Source organism: Phaseolus vulgaris, chromosome 1, assembly GCF_000499845.2.
Source record: "Phaseolus vulgaris cultivar G19833 chromosome 1, P. vulgaris v2.0, whole genome shotgun sequence".
Classification (NCBI taxonomy): Eukaryota; Viridiplantae; Streptophyta; class Magnoliopsida; order Fabales; family Fabaceae; genus Phaseolus; species Phaseolus vulgaris.
Window position 1 is genome coordinate 23,346,372 of NC_023759.2, and position 18,831 is coordinate 23,365,202.

An 18,831-nucleotide genomic window follows, 5' to 3' on the forward strand; every position below is an offset into this window, starting at 1 on the left:
TGGAGGTGGCCACCGAGGGCGATGTGATAATGGAGGATGTCGAGGCGAGGTCCGAGAGCGCTGCTCAGGTGGAGGGACAGAGAAACTGCCCGGAGATCGCCAGGGAGTCAGGTATTGCGAGAGCGCTAATCGCCAGCAAGAGGACGCCTCAGCTAGTCGAGGAGTGGCTTGAGAAGAAGATCAACGGTAAGACGTTTAAACTGGGGAAAACCTTAGACGGCGAGACACAAGACCAGATCGCCAAGGTAATGACAATGGATCCCCAGGTCAGGCCAATCTGCCAGAGAAGGAGAAAGTTCAACGAAGAAAAGAGGCAGGCAGTCAAGGACGAGACGCAGAAACTCCTTGCAGCAGGCAATATCAGGGAGATCCAATATCCAGAATGGCTCGCCAACGTCGTTCTGGTTTAGAAGAGCAGCAGGAAATGGCGGATGTGTGTTGACTTCACGGATCTGAATAAAGCCTGTCCAAAGGATTCTTATCCTTTGCCAAGTATAGATGCCCTGGTAGACAGTGCGTCAGGGTGTAAGTTGCTCAGCTTCTTGGATGCCTTCTCAGGATACAACCAGATTAGGATGCATCCCATGGATGAGGAAAAGACTACTTTCATGACAGAAAGGTCGTGTTATTGCTACAAGGCGAGTTAAAGCATTGTAAGTAGCAATTAACTCGAACAGTTTAAAATGTTTCAGTTAAAACAGTTTTTCAAGGGGGCACTCTTTTTCCCTAAGGAGGGTTTTTAACGAGGCCACCCAATAAAGAAGGTTTCGAAGTTTATCAAAGTTTCCCAGTTATTAAGTTTGCATGCTCATCGTTTTTTAAGTTTTCGGAAAGAGACTTTATCGCCCTTGTGTAGTTTCAAGGCAACGGCGAATTTAGATTGCATACATTCAGTGCAAAGTTTGAAAGCATAAAGTTTTAAACCCTCATCACCACCTGACGATCGGAGGTGAAAGTTAAGTTTTAAGTCCTCATCGCCACCTGGCGATCAAAGGCACAAGTATGAAGTTTTCTAAAGTTCTCATCGCCTTCCGGCGAGAAGAGGTTAAAAAGTCCTACTTGCCGTAAACGAGTGTAGGCGAGAAAAGATTAAAAACGTCCTCCTCGCCGTGAGCGAGTGTAGGCGAGAAGAGATTAAAAAAGTCCTCCTCGCCTTGAGCGAGTACAGGCAAGAACGGATTACAAGACCTCTTTGCGTAAGCAAATTGAGGCAAGTTTGAAAGTCCTCAGTGCATCCAGGGAAGGAGGAGATGTAACCCCTGGGCAAGTTGAGGCATCAGGAAAAGTCCTTCTCACCCTCGAGTGAGTTCAGGCAAGATGAAACTGAAAGGTCAGGGGTGTTTATGATCTTAAGTATGGGAAAGGAAGGTTGATAGAAGACGCCTTTTCCCTTGAGTGAAACATCAATATTGACCTAGAAAGACCAGTTGAAAAAGAAGTTAAGGGATGGCTGGGGAAGGTTCGTAGAGGACACCTCACCATTTAAATCATTGTTCTAAGACTCAGGGAAGGTAGAGGGAGATCTGAAAGCCAGCTCTCCTTCCAGTCAAGCAAAGATGTTTCAGTTAAAAGGAAAATGGCGTCGCCGAAAGCCTAGGGCTTTGAGATTGAAATAGAAAGAAGATTACACAGCGAGAACTAGGTCAGTAAAGTTTTAGGCGATAACCTAGAAATACACATGTCAGGCAAGCGAGATTTCAGATACTAAGAATGACCCACACCTACTGCTCATTTAGATAATTGGGTTGAGTGAAAACCAACCAAGTTATCAGGTGATCGCACAACAGATAAGTTAAAGCCACGTAGGTCGCCGAAAATTCAACTTCTTAGTCTTTTCGCTGGACAAATCACAGCTTAAGACTGTGTACCGATCAGGTCATCGGGTGTGATGACGTGGACAAGAGAAAGGTGAGTGGCCAAGAAGTCAACATAGTCGGTTGTCGCCAGGTTGGTGTCGTCGCCAGATAAACAAGTAGAGGACAAATTCAGAGCGAGATAACCGGTATGTCTAGCATAAGTTAAAATCTGGGAGCCTAGTCCTTGAGCAGGGGTTAAAGGATTCCTTCGGGACGCCCCCTCCTCAAGTATGAACAGCTAGCCCCGGTACCAGATATCAGTACAAGTTAAATTCCGGAAGCCCAGTCCTTGATCAGGGATTAAAGGATTCCTTCGGGACGCCCCCTCCTCAAGTATGAACAGCTAGCCCCGGTACCAGATATCAGTACAAGTTAAATTCCGGGAGCCCAGTCCTTGATCAGGGGTTGAGAGATTCCTTCGAGACGCCCCCTCCTCAAGTATGAACAGCTGGCCCCGGTATCAGATGTAAGACATAAGTTAAAAACCCGAGCACTTAGTCCTTGAGCAGGGGTTAAAGGATTCCTTCGGGACGCCCCCTCCTCAAGTATGAATAGTTGACCCCAGAGCAGGTCCCTCCTTGAGTGTGGACACCCAGCACAGGTGAGATAAGCCCTCCTCGCCCTTGAGCAACGTTGAGGCACCAGAGACGAACAAATAAGTCCTCCTCGCCTTTGAGCGGTGTTGAGGCCATAGTAGAGACCAAATCCTTCTTTGCCTTCAGGAAATGACGCAGTGAGCGACGCTTTCACGAGGAAGATCCCTCGCAGATGCGAAGGCCAAGCAAGCTTCCCGGTGCAGAGCTCAACGGAAGGGTACGCATCACGAATCGAAGGGGGAGAGTAGGAGATCACGTGCTACCTAAAGGGGTAAAGTCGAACGCGATGAAGGGGAGTGATGAAGGTAACGCGCGCGGTGTAGCAAAGAAAGCAGGAGCAGACACAAGTATGCAAAGATAAAGCGGATAGCATTTAAGCATGAATCAAGAGTCATAATTGCAAGATAAGGTTCACGGCAGTAGCAAGTTAAGCAAAAGGCAATTATATACAATGTTTGGGTGAAACGCAAAATCAGGCTACTCTTCGGGTGCCTCCGGAGGTTGAGCGGGCGACGCTGAAGCTCCATCTTCAGACGTCAATACTTGAGCCAGCCGCAACCTTCGTTGCCTGTCCATCTTCAAATCTGCGTCAAGAGGACAAATATAGTAAAGGGCGGGCACAAACCAAGGTGCTACGCAAAGAGACAAGATAAACCATACATCAAGCAAGAATCCAGCCAAAGCAAAGAATAAAAGGTTGTAAAGGGAAGCTCTCATACTTATATATTTTTCCAGAGCCTCGGCGTTGTACTCTAGGCTTATCAAGGCGGCAGCGTCAAAGCCCCCCGCACTAGCCAGAATCCGGCAAGCCTCTCGATCGTTCGAAGACAGCCCCTTAAGAGACTTGGACTTCAGGGTTCTTGCCTCCTTCACCCAATACAAAGGGAAGCCGTCAAGGGCGGAGGGTACGAGGTCGGAGCAACAAACCTTGAAGAACTTGCCTTTCCACCCCTTGAAGGAGTGCTGGAATAGGGTTAAGAGGACCCTCCCGGGAACTTTGCTGAGAGTCACCCAGAGGTTATTCCTTTGCCTCTTCACTTCGAAGAAATGAAGGAAGATATCAACAGAAGGTGCACACCCGAAGAAGCCGAACAGTATGTCGAAAGCTTTGACAAAGGCCCAGCTATTAGGGTACAACTAGGCTGGGGCAATATTAATCTCCGTTAGCAGTTCCCTCTCGAACTAGGAGAAAGGCAAGCGCACGCCGACGCACTTGAAGACCACCTGGTAGAAATAGAAAAAGGGGACCCCGTCGTTGGCCCGTTCATCCCCGCACACCGGCTCTCCTAGGGTGCAAGGGAGCACTGCGATATCATCGTCGTGCCTTTTCGCAAAGGCGCAGTGATCGTAGGTGCTTGGGTCCCCTACATGGTCCCTCCAGGCTTTGGTGGAAACTAGACTCGAGCATTCGTCAAGTAGTTCGTCCGGAGCCCATGCGTAAAGGTCCCTATGATTAACTCTGGAGGAAGGAGGGTTGGCAGTCATTTTGGCGAGTGCCGTTAACGAAGAAACTGAAGGTTGAAGAATAGAAGAACATTCAGCAATACGGTAAAAGAAAAAGAATCGTCAAAGAAGAAAACCATACCTCTAGCGGGTCGGGACAATGAAAAGTTGAAGGTGCAAGGAGAGAATGCAGAGAAAGTTCTTTAGAAAGGAAGACAAACAGTATGAAAAATGCGAAAGAATGAAAATAGTAGGTTGGAGTGCGGGATTTCGAGGACTCAAACGTTGCAACTGAAGCGCAAAGGATGCCGAATGGGCACCATGCGATTAAGCCACGTGTCGAGAGATTAAAGTACGACCCAAGACGTCACTTTTCTCGCTCAGAATGTGTCACGTCATCAGGGTCCTCGAAGGTACGTCGCGACGGCGGCGCAGAGAATGTCACGTCAACCGATCAAAAAGTAACACGTAATCAAAATGACACGTGGACAATAGGGCGAGGCCTTAGTCTTTTCACTGAAACAAGTGTCAACTCAAGACTGGGGGCTTGTGTACCGATCAGGTCATCGGGTGTGATGACGTGGACAAGAGAAAGGTGGGTGGTCAAGAAGGCAACATAGTCGCCGCTTATGGAAGTGGCGTTCTGCGGCATACATAATCGGTTGTCGTCGCTTTGTGTGTCACCAACATGTTAGATAATGGAAGATCAGGTGGTCTGACATCGCCCAAGAAGAATAGTCGCCAAGATAAGGCGTCGCCAAGAGAAGACATAGCCAAGCGGAGATATCGATGGTGTTACCCCCCGATGCCCATGGGTAGGAAAGACGGTGGAGGGGGCGACACCGTGAGGAAGCCTTGGACCTTGATAGCTCAGAACAGTAACAAAGAAAGGTGGCTTCAAGGCCATAAGTTCTAGTACCAGTAGGGGGTAAACCTGACTCGTGAAGTATCCACACCACTGCTGGGAGACCCTGGTACAGATACGACCCATGAGAGGGCAATGATCAGGGGAGAACCACGTGTATGATACGAGAGAAAGGTAGATGCACCCCCAAGGCGAGTGACTAGCAATTGGGGCACATGAGTTGGCACCCAGAAAGTCACCCCACGTGCCAGAAGCACTTCGAAAGAAGAAGGGCCCACACCATGAAATAACCCTAAGTTGGGTTGCGGCGCTGTGGGACCCTCTGCGCAGAATAACGATCAAGTCAGAAGGGCACGTGGCAATGCACACATGCTCATTAAAGGTTTTAGTGAAAGGTACGCGCTAATTCAATTAAGATTTGAACGTTCCAAGGAATATTTTTACACTTTCAATGCGCTTTAACGCGTTTTAAATGCGAAAGGTGTATAAAAGGAGACCTTGGGACGTTCGAAGAGGGAGAGTTTTTTTACCTAATTCTCATAGTTAGACAGAGCACAAACCCTAGTTTTTTTCGTTGCGCACCCACTGTGAGCACAAGGCAATTAGGGCAACCTAGTTTCAGTGATTCAGCACAGTTATTTTCGACCACCTCCAAAGGGTGTGTCACCTTTGATGTTTCTGGCTAGCTGACTTGATCGTCGGAGTGCAAACGGCCGCGAGGGCGCCCCTTTGTTCACTTCTTTTCAGGTATTCACAGACGGAGCGGAACGAAGGTGCCATAGCTCATGAGGACAATTCACGCACGAAGACGACCCTGGTCAGCCGGCGGGAACAAATGATGTTGTACATGATGATCGATTAGAAGACATGATTCGTGATGTGGGCTTCAAGAATGTCAAGCGATGCAGAGATTCCATTGTATCCTGGATCAACTAACTTCACATGGTTGTCGGTAGTGTTAAGATTAATGAATTTGAAGGCAATAAATGGATGGACTGATAAAAGCTTCACGAAATTGCTTCATTTGTTGAAGGATATGCTTTCAAAGGGAAATACTCTACCTAATTGTAATTATGAGGCCAAAAAGATTCTTTGTCCAATGGGTATGGAGTATAAAAAGATACATGCATGTCCTAATGATTGTATATTATATAGGAAATATTTTGAATTGTTGAAAAGTTGTCTGAGGTGTGGTTTATCATGTTATAAGTTGAAACAAAAAGATGATGATATTATTGAAGAGATAGAAAAGCATGGACCCCTAATGAAGGTTATGTAGTATCTCCCCATCATTCCAAGAATGACGCGTTTGTTTGCAAACCCAAGCGATGCTAAGAATCTTATATGGCATGCAGATGAGAGGAAATGTGATGGCTTGTACCGACATCCAGCTGATTCTATTCAATGGAATAAATTTGATGATGAGTTTCCAGAATTTGGTAAAGAATCAAGAAATATTTGACTTGGTTTAGCTACAAACGGAATGAATCTGCTTGGTAATATGAGTACAAATCACAATTCATGACCTGTTTTAGTAGTTATTTACAACTTACCTTCTGGATTGTGCATGAAGCGAAAATACATGATGTTGTCTATGATGATATCCGGACTGAAACATCCAGGGAATAATGTTTATCTAAGTCCCCTAATTGAATATTTGAAGTTAATGTGGATCAAGGTGTTGAAGTATTTGACGAATTTGCTAATGAAACTTTCAACCTGTATGTCATGTTATTTTGCACCATCAATGACTTTCCGACATATGGTAACTTATCAGGGTATAGTGTTAAGGGTCATAAAGCATGTCCAATATGCGAAGAAGACACCGCTTCTCAACAATTGAAACATGGAAGGAAGACAATGTATCTTCGGCATCGGAGGTTTCTTAGAAGTCATCATCCTTAGTTTTAATGGACATCAAGAGACTAATGGTCCACCAACTCCATTAACTGGTGTTGAGGTTTACGAAAAGGTAAATAACATAGAGCACACCTTCGGTAAGTAAAAAAATGTCATCTTTGTCAAACATTTGGAAGAAAAAATCAATCTTCTTTGATCTTCCATACTGGTCGAGGCTAGAAGTCAGACACTATATAGATGTAATGCATGTTGAGAAGAATGTGTGTGATAGCTTAATTGGTACACTTCTTAACATTAACGGGAAGACGAATGATGGTCTAAATGCTCGTTTAGATTTGATTGAGATGAACATATGAGGCGAGTTGACACCGATAGAAATGGGTAAGTGTACATATTTGCCCCCAACTTGTTACACCATGTCAAAAGATGAAAAAGTAAGTTTTTGTCAATGTCTAAAGGGTTTGAAAGTGCCATAAGGACATTCCTCAAATGTGAAGAGCCTAGTGTCAATGCAAGATTTGAAGTTAATTAGGTTGAAGTCTCATGATTGCCACATCTTGTGCAACAACTATTCGTGGGATCTTACCAAAAAATGTTAGACATACCATAACTCGTTTGTGTTCATTCTTCTCTTCTATCTGTTGTAAAGTCATTGATCCATTAAAACTAGACGAACTTGAAGATGAAATTGTTGTTATCTTGTGTGAATTGGAGATGTTTTTCCTCCGTCTTTTTTTGACATCATGGTTCACATAGTTGTGCATCTGATGAGAAAGGTTAGATTGTGTGGACCAGTGTACTTAAGATGGATGTATTTTGTTGAGCGGTCGGTATATGAAAATTTTGGAAGGTTATGTGAAAAATCATTATCGTCCAGAAGCTTCAATGATTGAAAGGTACATAGCTTAAGAAAGTGATGTGACTTGATTTTTAGATGTTTTCATTTATGGTGACACTTTTACTTAAAGTTGGGATTTTAACAATTAATGGTGAGGACCTAAGGAAGATTCCCACTGGACCTGAACTTAACCAATTGGTTAAGTAAGTGATCCTGCCTGTTGACCTGAACCTTGGAACTTGCCTCGTCAATGGATCGACGTGTGCACCGCTTCTACCTCCGTCCTTCGTCGCGATCCACTTCAAGAACCTGCAAAGGAACAGAGCGGCGCCGCTGCGGCCGATCGCACTCCAATGCCCAAGTCAGTGACTGAACCACCAAATACTAAGAGAAATAACACTCAAGAACTCTCAAGGAACCGTGCAATGTTCTCTCTCACAGTATGCTCAAGAACTCGCAAGCGTAAAGAGTATAATCTGAACGTGCGTACCTCGAAAGTTCGTTGGGAAACCCTTAAATACCTGGCCACTTTCTCTCTCCTGGCAGTTACGCAGCTGGACACGTGGCTCGCATCCAGTCGTACACGTGCCATCATCTGGAGCCTCCTTGACTTGGGCGCTGCTTCTGACTCTCTTTCGGCTAAGTTACTTATGCATGGTACTGCCCAGTGCATAGCTAACTTGGGAGTGCGATCTCTACTGGAACTTGGCGAGTTAGGATGCCTTCGTACACCTTCCCTGTGGTCTCGCCGGCCGCCTTCATAATCTGCACCACCTTCATCTCTGGCGATGTGCTTGCTCTGGCGATCTCCAATCACTTGGTCGCCTGAGTTTACATCTGGCGACTTCATCTTTAACCCGGTGATCGCCGGTTCTGGTATGCTGGAGATCGGAACACGCCAACTTAATAACTGGCGACTTCACGAGCCCCCCGACTTCCTTCCCTTCTGCCAACCTGGCGCCTTGTCAACACGCCTATATTGTAGCTGGATGCCACGTCATCACTTCCGACTACCAAGGCGGTACAGTAAGTGTGAAGGTGCACTTCACATAGGCAAAGATGAAAAAACAATATATGGTGAGAATGAGATGCAATTGCGAAATTGAAAAAATAAAAAGGAACAAGGTAACATCAATGGTGGTCATGGCCTCCAAATGATGCACCATACTCATGATTATGAGTGAAACCCAAGAGCAACAAAGAAGAGAAACTAAAAGACAAACACATAAAAATGAAATGGAAAAATGGAAGGAAAATGGAATGAGAAAACTTATGATGGTGGGTGAGAAATGTCACGCCACTTGGAGGGTGATGTGCTCCAAGATGAATATGTTGCCTGCCACTTGAGAGTTTCCCAATCAGTCAAGATAAGACCTCAAACCTAAGAGGACATAAGCCTCACTAAGAGCTCACACAATTTGTGCAAAGTTTCTTTACTTCATTCAAATTCAACTTGTAAAATACAATGAGGTAGGCCTCCTATTTATAGGTGAATGAGCCTTGGAGAACAAGCATGAAGGGTAGGATGGGAAACACTAAAAAAGGGGGCAGCCTTAGGGTTTGACTAAGTCAAACCCGCACCCTAGGTTTGTTCTTCTAGAAACTAGGTCAAAATCCATTCCTAAGGGCTAGGAACAAGCTAAAATATTAACTACACCTCCTATTATGCTAAAGGTACCTTATTGTAGCATATCTTTGCTATTTGGACCCCTAAAGAGAGCCCAAATTATTTACAACATATTTGTATCTTATAAGAAGACCAAAAGGAAGAATAGTCGGTGTGTTGGTTTATGCTCAGCTCCTCTGATGAGGTCCATGTGATCCTTGGTGGGGTTATGAATTGTTTGCTAAGATGACTTCTTGCCATGTGTTTTATCTTTTGCTTCCTTGGTCATCTTCATAGCTACTTGGTTTGTATTAGAAAGTATTGAATTTTGTTTAGAGTACATGTCAAAAGCAAATCCAATAAGTCTTTTAGCTAATTCATGACACCACAGGCATTCGACAAGTAAATGTTTGCATGGTGTGAATATTGTAAGCAAATATCGATTAGAAGTCTTGCAAACACATTTGTATATATTGAACAACACAGATGAAGTTATACCTTACATAGAAGCTCATAAAGTCGTTGTGAAGGCAAATAACCCAAGACAAGTAGAGAAATGGGTCTTGATGCAACATAATAGAACTTGCATACCTTGGTTTAAAGATGAGGTGTTAAAGGATTCAACGGCATCAAAGACCTTGACCTAGTTGGCTGCTGGATTGAAGTTTGATGTCATTTCTTGTAGAGCGTACGAAGTGAACAATTGTATATTTTACAGGAAGTCTATGGATAAAAGGAGTATAGTTCAAAATTCTGGTGTTACTCTTGAAACCAAGTCAATGCAGTTTTCCACTTCAAAAGATACAAATCTTGTACTTGGATCAATGGAATACTATGGGTTTATAGAAGAGATAGGGGGGTTGACTATACTAAGTTTTTCGTTCCAATTTTCAAGTGTAAATGGGTTGACAATAAAAGTGGGGTTAAAATTGATGAATCACGATTCACACTAGTGGACTTTTGAAAGATAAGGTATCGAGTTGAGCCATTTATAATGGTTCAACAAGCATCTTAGGTTTTCTACGTCAAAAATCCTACATCAGAACATTGGTATGTCATTTTACACGAGAAAAAACAAGGGGAGGTCATAAATGATATTGAAAATGGTGACCCCCGTTCATTCACACCAATGATAATTAATAAAGATGACGATGTAGTTGATGATGTACATGCAACCCATAAAGACCACAGTGAAGGAATTTACATAACATTGAACCCACTATGGTAATAAATTTAGAAATATTTTTTATATTACGCATTTAGAAATTTATGTATTTGTTTTATATGATTTTCTTTCGATGCAGATTAACTAATGTTTGTTACCTAATTTTTTTAACATATATATGGATGACGATCAAACTCCAATCAGACCTCAATCCGAATGAGGCAGCAAATGACCTACTAGAATGAAGTGTCTCTCATTGAAACGTGCTGCTAGTGAGACAACCATTAAAGAAGAGTGAGTTTGTTGTAGTAATAGAGGGTTGAGTTGATGAAAGTGGGAGAGGAAAGGGAAGGAGCAATTGAGAATAGTAAAATTAAAATAATAAAATACTTTATTTAAGTTTACTAAAAAAAATCATTAACATTTATGGAGGTTTTAAAAACAAAAATATTTATTTGACACCCATGCTCCACCCTACACCCCAATAAATATTAATATTTTAATCATTTATAAAAATTTATAATTTTGAAACATTTTTCATCTTGCTTGTATTTTCATTAAGGATGTTTTTTCTTTTTCTTCAATATTTTTTATTACAAATATTAATATTTATTGTGGGTGTAGGATGGAGCAAGGGTGTCAAAATATCATAACCCTTTTAAAAAACCTCTGATATACTTTGTTATTTTACCAGAGGTTTGAAAAACCTCTAATACTTTGTTATTTTACCCGAGGTTTTATAACCTCTACTAGAAAACCTCTTCTAAACTTAAGTTCAGACCCCAATCCGAACGAGACAACAAAGGACCTACTAGAATGAAGTGTCTCTCATTGAAACGTGTTGTTAGTGAGACAACACGTGTTGACATTGACGTCAACACTGGAATGCCTTTTGGTCCTGATGCAGATTCGTTTAACAGCTATCTTGGAGTTGTTTCTCGTGAGAGGCTCTCTATTCTGATTAATTCATGGGATGACGTGTCAGAGGTCGATCAGAACATGCTCTGGGAGGATGTTCTGGTAAGGCGTACATTATTATTGTTATCATATAATGCTTTTTAATATTCATTGATTAATTTTAATTTGGTGATGTTATTTTGCAGGCAAATTTTAAAATTCCTAATGTGGAACCGCTTCGATCAAAGATTATATCCAATATCGGAATTAAATTCCTCATTTTAAGTCAAGAATGACAACGAAATATATTTTTGGCAAGCTTAAAGGCAAAAATCTTTATTTAAAGTACCAACATATTGATGAAGAGACATGGCGTCTTTTTGTTCAAAGCCGTGAAAATGAAGCTTGGAAGGTAAGTAAAGTTACTTAACTATTTTTATTTATATAACATAACAAGTTAATATTATTTATTTCATTTATGACATGATCGTTAGAAGAAAGCTCAAGACATAGATTTAAAGAATGTTACCCCGCACATACTGTCTTGTTTGGGGTATCGAAAGCTTGAGCAATCACTGATGAAGGAAAAGGTGATACAGGGATCACTACTCCTCCATCACCACCTTTGCGCCATGTAAAATGGAAGAGAGTCCAAATTAAAAAGTCGAGTGCACCAAGTTTTGAGCAATCAGGGGTTATCATCGAAAAAAATTGGAAGTTATTTTTAGCCTCTTTTGCATTTATTTTAAACCATTAATTATATTAAAAACTGATATGATTTAGGTCTCTTGCAGGATTCCTTGAGCTCTCAAGGTAATTTTGTTCCTGAAGGTCGTCACTATATCCTGGTTGAAGCAATTGGACGACCTGAGCAATGTGGTCATGTTCATGTAGTTGGACAAGGGGTTGGACTTAAACTATATTTTGGAGTTTCACAACGACACTCATCCTCCTCCCCCTAAGAGAGCAAAGCAGAAATGACGAGTAAGATACGTCAAGAATTAATAAAGGAGATGAGAAAGGAGATTGATCGGATGCGGCTAATTTGCAACAAGAGTTTCTATCGCAACAAGTTTGTGCTGAGCCGATTCAAACCCTTGTTAGTCCCGCTCCCAAGCGCACAAAGGGGAGTTGTGCGGCTTCTACAACATCAGGGGAGGATATCATTGGCCAGACGAGACAACATGAGCTACTAGTAGAGGGTAACATGGTTCCTCGGGTGGTGGCCATTGAAAAAGTCTATCAAGAGGTCACCACCTTACATAACGTTCCTCTATCCCCTGATGTGACGAAGGTAACAGTTGAAAAAGTACGAGTATCTGATGTTGTGTTCCACTACCTTCAAATGAGGTGATAACTGTGGCTGATGCATTTCAGACATTCACATCCTGGCCCAAAAACCTCATGCGAATTATGCCTAAACCTCCGGTAATAATTTCATTTCATTATAGTAATTTATATTTATATATTACATCTAATTTAATGCAAATTTTCTTTATTTTGTAGAAACCTCGTTGGAAACCAAGTTCGAAAAAGAAGCATGAGGTTCCGGTTAACAATCCTATAGCTTCTTTAGTTGTAGCTGATCCGGTCGGTCATCGATTTGGGATGGCGTCAGCCACTGATGGCCACGTGGGCCGTTCTTAGTGAGACAGGTGGGCTAAGGAAGCTGGTGTGTCTTGAAGAGGGTGATCAGGCGGAGATCGGTGGTCAGGAGGAGATCAGAGATCGGAGAGGTTATGCGTTCTACGGTACCATGCATGAGAGTGGTCCAAGGAAGCCAGTCGGTCGGTGATCGAACCCCTCTCAGCTCGTAACATGCACGGGGCAGGACAGAGGTGATCGCCCGTGCGTTAGGTAGTACCTGGTATGCGCGCTTGCCCCGGTCACACCTGGTACCTACGCAAAGGTTGCACGAGACATCCAACGAAAGAAACACGCTAAGTTATTTCGTGTATGGACAACGTGGGAGCGTAGGAGGTTATATAAAGGCATTCCACGTTGTTACAGGGGTACGTTTTGGATACTGAAAAAGATCTAGTTTCCGCACAGAGAGAAGAGAGAGCATTCGCAGAGAGCACGGTTCTCACAGAGACTCAGAGTAAACGACTCTTTGGTGGTCTTGTTCACTGACTTACGGAAGGCGGAGTTAGACGTAGCGGGGCCTTCAACAGACAAGTCACCGGCAAGATCATTTGGCGCCCACCGTGGGGCCCGTGTGAAATTGTGATCCCATCCACTGTGCTGCCAGATTTCGTGTGTTCTTAAGATTCTTTGCTGCAAGAATGAGGAAGACAAGGCAAACTACACTCGCGCCATCCGTCGAAGAAGGAGCCGTAACGATGGCGCAAGTCTTGGAGATAATGCGCGCGCTGCAAGACAATGTGGCGGCGTCAAGAATGGCGCAAGAAAGGATGCAAGCGAACTTGGCTGCATCGCAGGGCAGGATCGAAGATTTGAACCGGGTTAACGAAGAGCTGCGCCAGTCTTTACAGGCGCATAAAGAGAGGGTGGCGGAGGAAGGAGTGGCGCCACCACCATCCCCTCCCAGGACCTTCCCCATGCCATTCTCATCTGAAATAATGGGCGCAGTCGTACCACCAGGCTTAGTGGGGGTGAAGGCCTCGTTCACAGGGGTAGAGGATCCAAAAGCGCACCTAACGGCTTTCCACACCCAGATAATGCTTTCTGGAGGCTCGGATGCCGTATACTGCAAGTTATTCATGAGTACCCTGAGCGGGATTGCGCTAGAATGGTTCGTAAGCCTGCCAGACGGCCACATCACGTCGTTTCAACAATTCTCAAAGTTGTTCAGGGAGCAGTATATCGTGAACAGGGCACCCCCAGTGGTGTCGTACGATCTCTTCGATGTGCGCCAGAACCAAGGCGAGTCCCTCCGGGATTACCTTAGCCGTTTTGGGGCGCAGGTGGTGAGGCTGCCCAGCAAGGATGAAGATATGTTGGTGCACGCGTTCAAAAAAGGGGTTCTTGCAGGCCCTTTTAGTGAGTCTTTGATCAGGCACCACCCTAGCACGTTCGCGGAGATTAGGCGTCGTGTCGTGGCGCACATCACCGCAGAAACAGTGGTTTCTGAGAAAAGGGAAAGCGCGATCCCTAACAAGTTGCGCGCAGGACCAAGCAGGACTCAGCAGCTGATGAGGGTGCACGAGGCCAAAGAGGGGAAGAGGGCTCAGGGAAAACCTCGCCCTTACGAGCCGCGAAGGGATCAGAATGGGGGGTGCACGAGGGAAAGTAAAGCACCCCCCAGGTTTGATTTTGTGGTGGAGCTGGCGGAACTGATCGCCGTTCCAACCATAGCAGCAAGGCTGCGAGCGCCGGAGAAAATCAACAGGGTGTTGGGGCGAAAGAAAGACGTATGGTGTGAGTTCCATCAGGCCTATGGCCACCCACTCCGCGCGTGCTTGGCGTTGGGACACCAACTCGCGGAGTTGGTAAAAAACGGTTTCCTGAGTGATTACTTGCGAGAGCCGCAAGGCGATCAGGTATCGGGGGCCCCAGCAGGGGATCCTCAGCACGAGGTACCGGTGCACGGGGAGGTGCACACGATCGCGGGAGGATTCTCTGGGGGAGGATGTACAGCCTCTCAGAGAAAGAAGTACGCGCGATCGGTGTTGGCAGTCGACTCGGCGGAGGAGGATCACTCCCCCGACGTCGACATTGTCTTCACCAAAGCTGATCTCCGGGACGTTGTGCCTCACGACAACGACCCGATAGTTATCTCCCTTGTCACGGCAGGAAGGAAGGTGCACAGGGTCCTTGTGGATCAGGGAAGCTCGGCAGACGTGATGTTCTGGCCGACATTCAGCAAACTACAGCTGTCCCCTGATCATCTGAAGCCATACCCGGGGTGTTTGTATGGTTTCGCAAGGGACCAGGTAGAGGTGCGGGGCTATGTGGAGCTGAGGACCACATTCACAGATGGTGCCACAACCCGCACTGAGAAAATTAAGTACTTGGTGGTCAATGCTCCGTCTGCTTACAACATACTGTTGGGAAGACCGACGCTCAGCAGGTTAGGAGCCGTACCATCGACAAGGCACATGAAGGTAAAGATGCCTTCGATGGAGGGGGTAGTGGTTACCATTAAATCGAACCAAAAGGAAGCCCGCCGCTGCTATGAAAACAGTCTCAAGCAGCAGAGAAGCGTGTGCCATGTTACCACAACGCCGCCACCAAGGTCGGACGAGGGAAGAGCGGAGGTCGCGACGTTGGTAAGAGGCACGCACAGCGACGTGGAAATGGAAGAGGCGATGCTTGGGGGCACGGGAAGTGCCCAGGGAGAAGCTGAGGGGGCGAGAGGGATCGCGCCTCGCGAGTCTGGGATAGCGAGGGCGGTCATCGCCAGGGAGAGAAGACCCCACCCGACTGAGGGGTGGGTGGAGGCGGTGATCGGGGGAAGAGGGTTCAAGCTGGGAGGACAGCTCGACGAGGACACACGACGACAGATCGTCAGGGTAATTGAGAAAAACATGGGCGTATTTGCGTGGACGGCCTCGGACATGCCGGGCATTGACCCGGACTTCCTCTGCCATCGCCTCGCAATGGATCCCCAGGTCCGACCGGTGCGCCAAAGGAGGAGGAAGTACAATGAGGAGAAGAGGCAGGTGATCCATGAGGAAACCCACAAACTCTTGGCCGCGGGGCATATCAGGGAAATCCAGTACCCAGAGTGGCTGGCCAATGTGGTGCTGGTGAAGAAGTCAAGCGGCAAATGGAGGATGTGCGTGGATTTCACCGACCTCAACAAAGCATGCCCCAAGGACTCCTATCCCCTGCCTAGCATTGACGCCCTAGTGGATAGTGCATCAGGATGCCAGCTGATGAGTTTCTTGGACGCTTTTTCGAGTTACAACCAGATCAGGATGCACCCGTCGGACGAGTGCAAGACCGCGTTCATGACCGAGCGGTCTTGCTACTGTTATAAGGTAATGCCGTTCGGTTTGAAGAATGCGGGAGCCACCTATCAGAGGCTGATGGATAGAGTACTCTCGCCGATGCTGGGAAGGAACGTACAGGCGTACGTCGATGACATGGTGGTCACCTCGCGAGGGAAGGAGGAGCATGTCGCTGATCTGGAGGAACTTTTCACAATGATCGCCAAGTACGGGTTGAAGCTCAACCTAGAGAAATGTATCTTTGGTGTGGAAGCGGGGAAGTTTCTAGGTTTCCTCTTAACAGAGCGAGGGATTGAGGCAAATCCCGAGAAATGCGCGGCGATCATGGCAATGAGGAGCCCAGCGTCGGTGAAGGAGGTGCAGCAACTCACCGGTCGGCTGGCGGCTTTGTCGCGATTCATGTCCGCTGGAGGGGAGAAGGGCCATCCTTACTTCCAATGTCTCAAGCGGAACAGCAGGTTCGTTTGGACCGAAGAATGTGAGGAGGCATTTGTTAAGCTTAAAGAATATTTGGCAAGCCCGCCGGTGCTATGCAAGCCACAGACAGGCGCCCCTCTTCGTTTATACTTTGCTGTAACAGAGAGGGCGGTCAGTTCGGTTCTGGTCCAAGAGCAGGAGCAGGTCCAGAGACCTATCTATTTTGTGAGCAAGGTGCTGCAGGGCCCTGAAGTAAGATATCAGGCTCTGGAGAAAGCAGCTTTGGCGGTGGTGTTCTCGGCAAGAAGGCTGCGTCACTACTTTCACAGCTTCACGGTTGTAGTGATGACTGATCTTCCCATCCAAAAGGTGCTGAAAAAGCCGGATGTAGCCGGAAGAATGGTAAAGTGGGCCGTAGAATTATCTGAGTTCGATATCAGATACGAACCCCGAGGACCGATCAAGGGGCAGGTGTTCGCTGATTTCGTCGTTGAGTTGTCATCGGGTGACGCACCGCCAGAGGGCTTGGTCTTCCGATGGGTCTTATCGGTGGACGGATCCTCAAACCAACAGGGGAGTGGCGCGGGGGTCATCCTAGAAGGCCCGAACGGGGTACTGATCGAGCAGTCCCTGCGTTTCGCCTTTAAAGCCAGCAACAACCAGGCGGAGTACGAGGCCCTAATCGCCGGAATGTTGCTGGCAAAGGAGATGGGAGCAAGAAGGTTAACGGCCAAAACCGATTCCCTGTTGGTCACTGGGCAGGTAACCGGGGAATTCCAGGCCAAAGACCCGCAGATGGCTGCATACCTCGAGTATGTGCGCACCTTGAAGGTATCCTTTACAACGTTTGAATTGATCCACGTACCAAGGGAACAAAATGCCAGAGCCGACTTGCTCACCAAGCTAGCCAGCTCGGGCAAGGGGGGAAGGCAGAGGACCGTCATCCAGGAGACGCTGAAGGTACCTCGTGCGTTCGTTACAGACAACCAAGTGCTGCAGGTGTGCGTTTCTCGCGAGCGTGCCGCGGTCGGTCATCGGTCTCTCACCCAAGAAACCTTGAGAGCACCGAGAGTGAGAGCGCGACCGACGGGATCCAACGAGGTGATGGAGATTGACGCCGCTGGAAGGGCTGACACGTGGATAATGCCATACCAGCGGTATCTGGCAGATGGGGTGCTTCCGCTGGAGCCGGCAGAGGCAAAGAGAATAAAGAAGAGCTCGAGCAAGTTCACCCTCATCGATGGCGACCTCTTCAGGTTCGGATTCACCCATCCAGTTTTAGTATGCGTGCACGGAGAGCAGTGCACGAGGCTTATGTCAGAGCTCCACGAGGGAATATGCGGGAGCCACGTCGGCGGTCGCGCCCTAGCGGGTAGAGTTCTCCGTGCAGGGTACTACTGGCCAACGCTGAGGGAAGATTGTGTGGGTTACGCTCAGCGGTGCAAGCAATGCCAGCAACATGCAGATTGGCACAAGGCGTCCCCCGAAGAACTAAGGTCGATTCACAACCCCTGGCCATTCCACACGTGGGGAATCGACATCTTAGGACCTTTCCCCCTGGCGATCAGGCAGATGAAGTTCTTAATCGTCGCCATCGAGTATTTCACGAAGTGGGTGGAGGCAGAGCCGATCGCACAGATCACCGCTCACAAGGTTCAACAGTTTGTATGGAAAAACGTTCTGTGCCGTTTCGGAGTGCCCAAGCGTCTAGTCTCCGACAATGGCACCCAGTTTACGAGCCATCAGCTGAGGAACCTATGCGAGGAGGTGGGGATACAGCAGGTGTTCGCCTCGGTAGAGCACCCTCAAACGAACGGTCAGGTAGAATCGGCCAACCGAGTGCTGCTCAGAGGGCTAAAGAGAAGAATAGAAAAGGCCAAAGGAACGTGGGCGGAAGAAGTTCCCAGGATCGTATGGGCCTATCACACCACTCCGCAATATAGCACCCATGAGACACCTTTCAGTTTGGTTTATGGGTCAGACGCTATGATCCCTGTGGAGATACAGGAAAATTCACCAAGATTTCTGAATTTCGTGGCAGAGAAGTCCAACGAGGAAAGAAAGGTGAATCTAGACCTTTTGGACGAGATACAAGAAGAAGCCGGGATCAACGCTGAAGCTATAAAGAGAAGGGTGGAGCGAAGGCACAACTCCAAGGTGAGGCAGAGGCGATTCCAGGAGGGAGATCTGGTGATGAGGAAAGCGCATCAGCACGAGATAGAGAATAAGCTGTCTCCCCAAGTGGACCGGCCCGTTCAGAATAGTGGAGGCATTGGAGAACGACGCTTATTGGCTGGAGACCTTGGATGGAGGGGCGATCCTCAGGACGTGGAACGCCACGCACTTAAAACTCTATTTTAGTTAAAATGTGT

The 18,831-nt window shown here is 46.6% G+C and overlaps 1 protein-coding gene across 1 annotated transcript; it reads left to right on the plus strand.

The window, feature by feature from the left end:
* The first annotated feature begins 13,468 nt into the window (after positions 1–13,468).
* LOC137815711 (uncharacterized) lies at positions 13,469–18,820 on the plus strand. Its single transcript, XM_068618824.1, has one exon. The coding sequence runs from the start codon at positions 13,469–13,471 to the stop codon at positions 18,818–18,820; it is 5,352 nt and encodes a 1,783-aa protein (XP_068474925.1).
* The last annotated feature ends 11 nt before the right edge of the window (positions 18,821–18,831 follow it).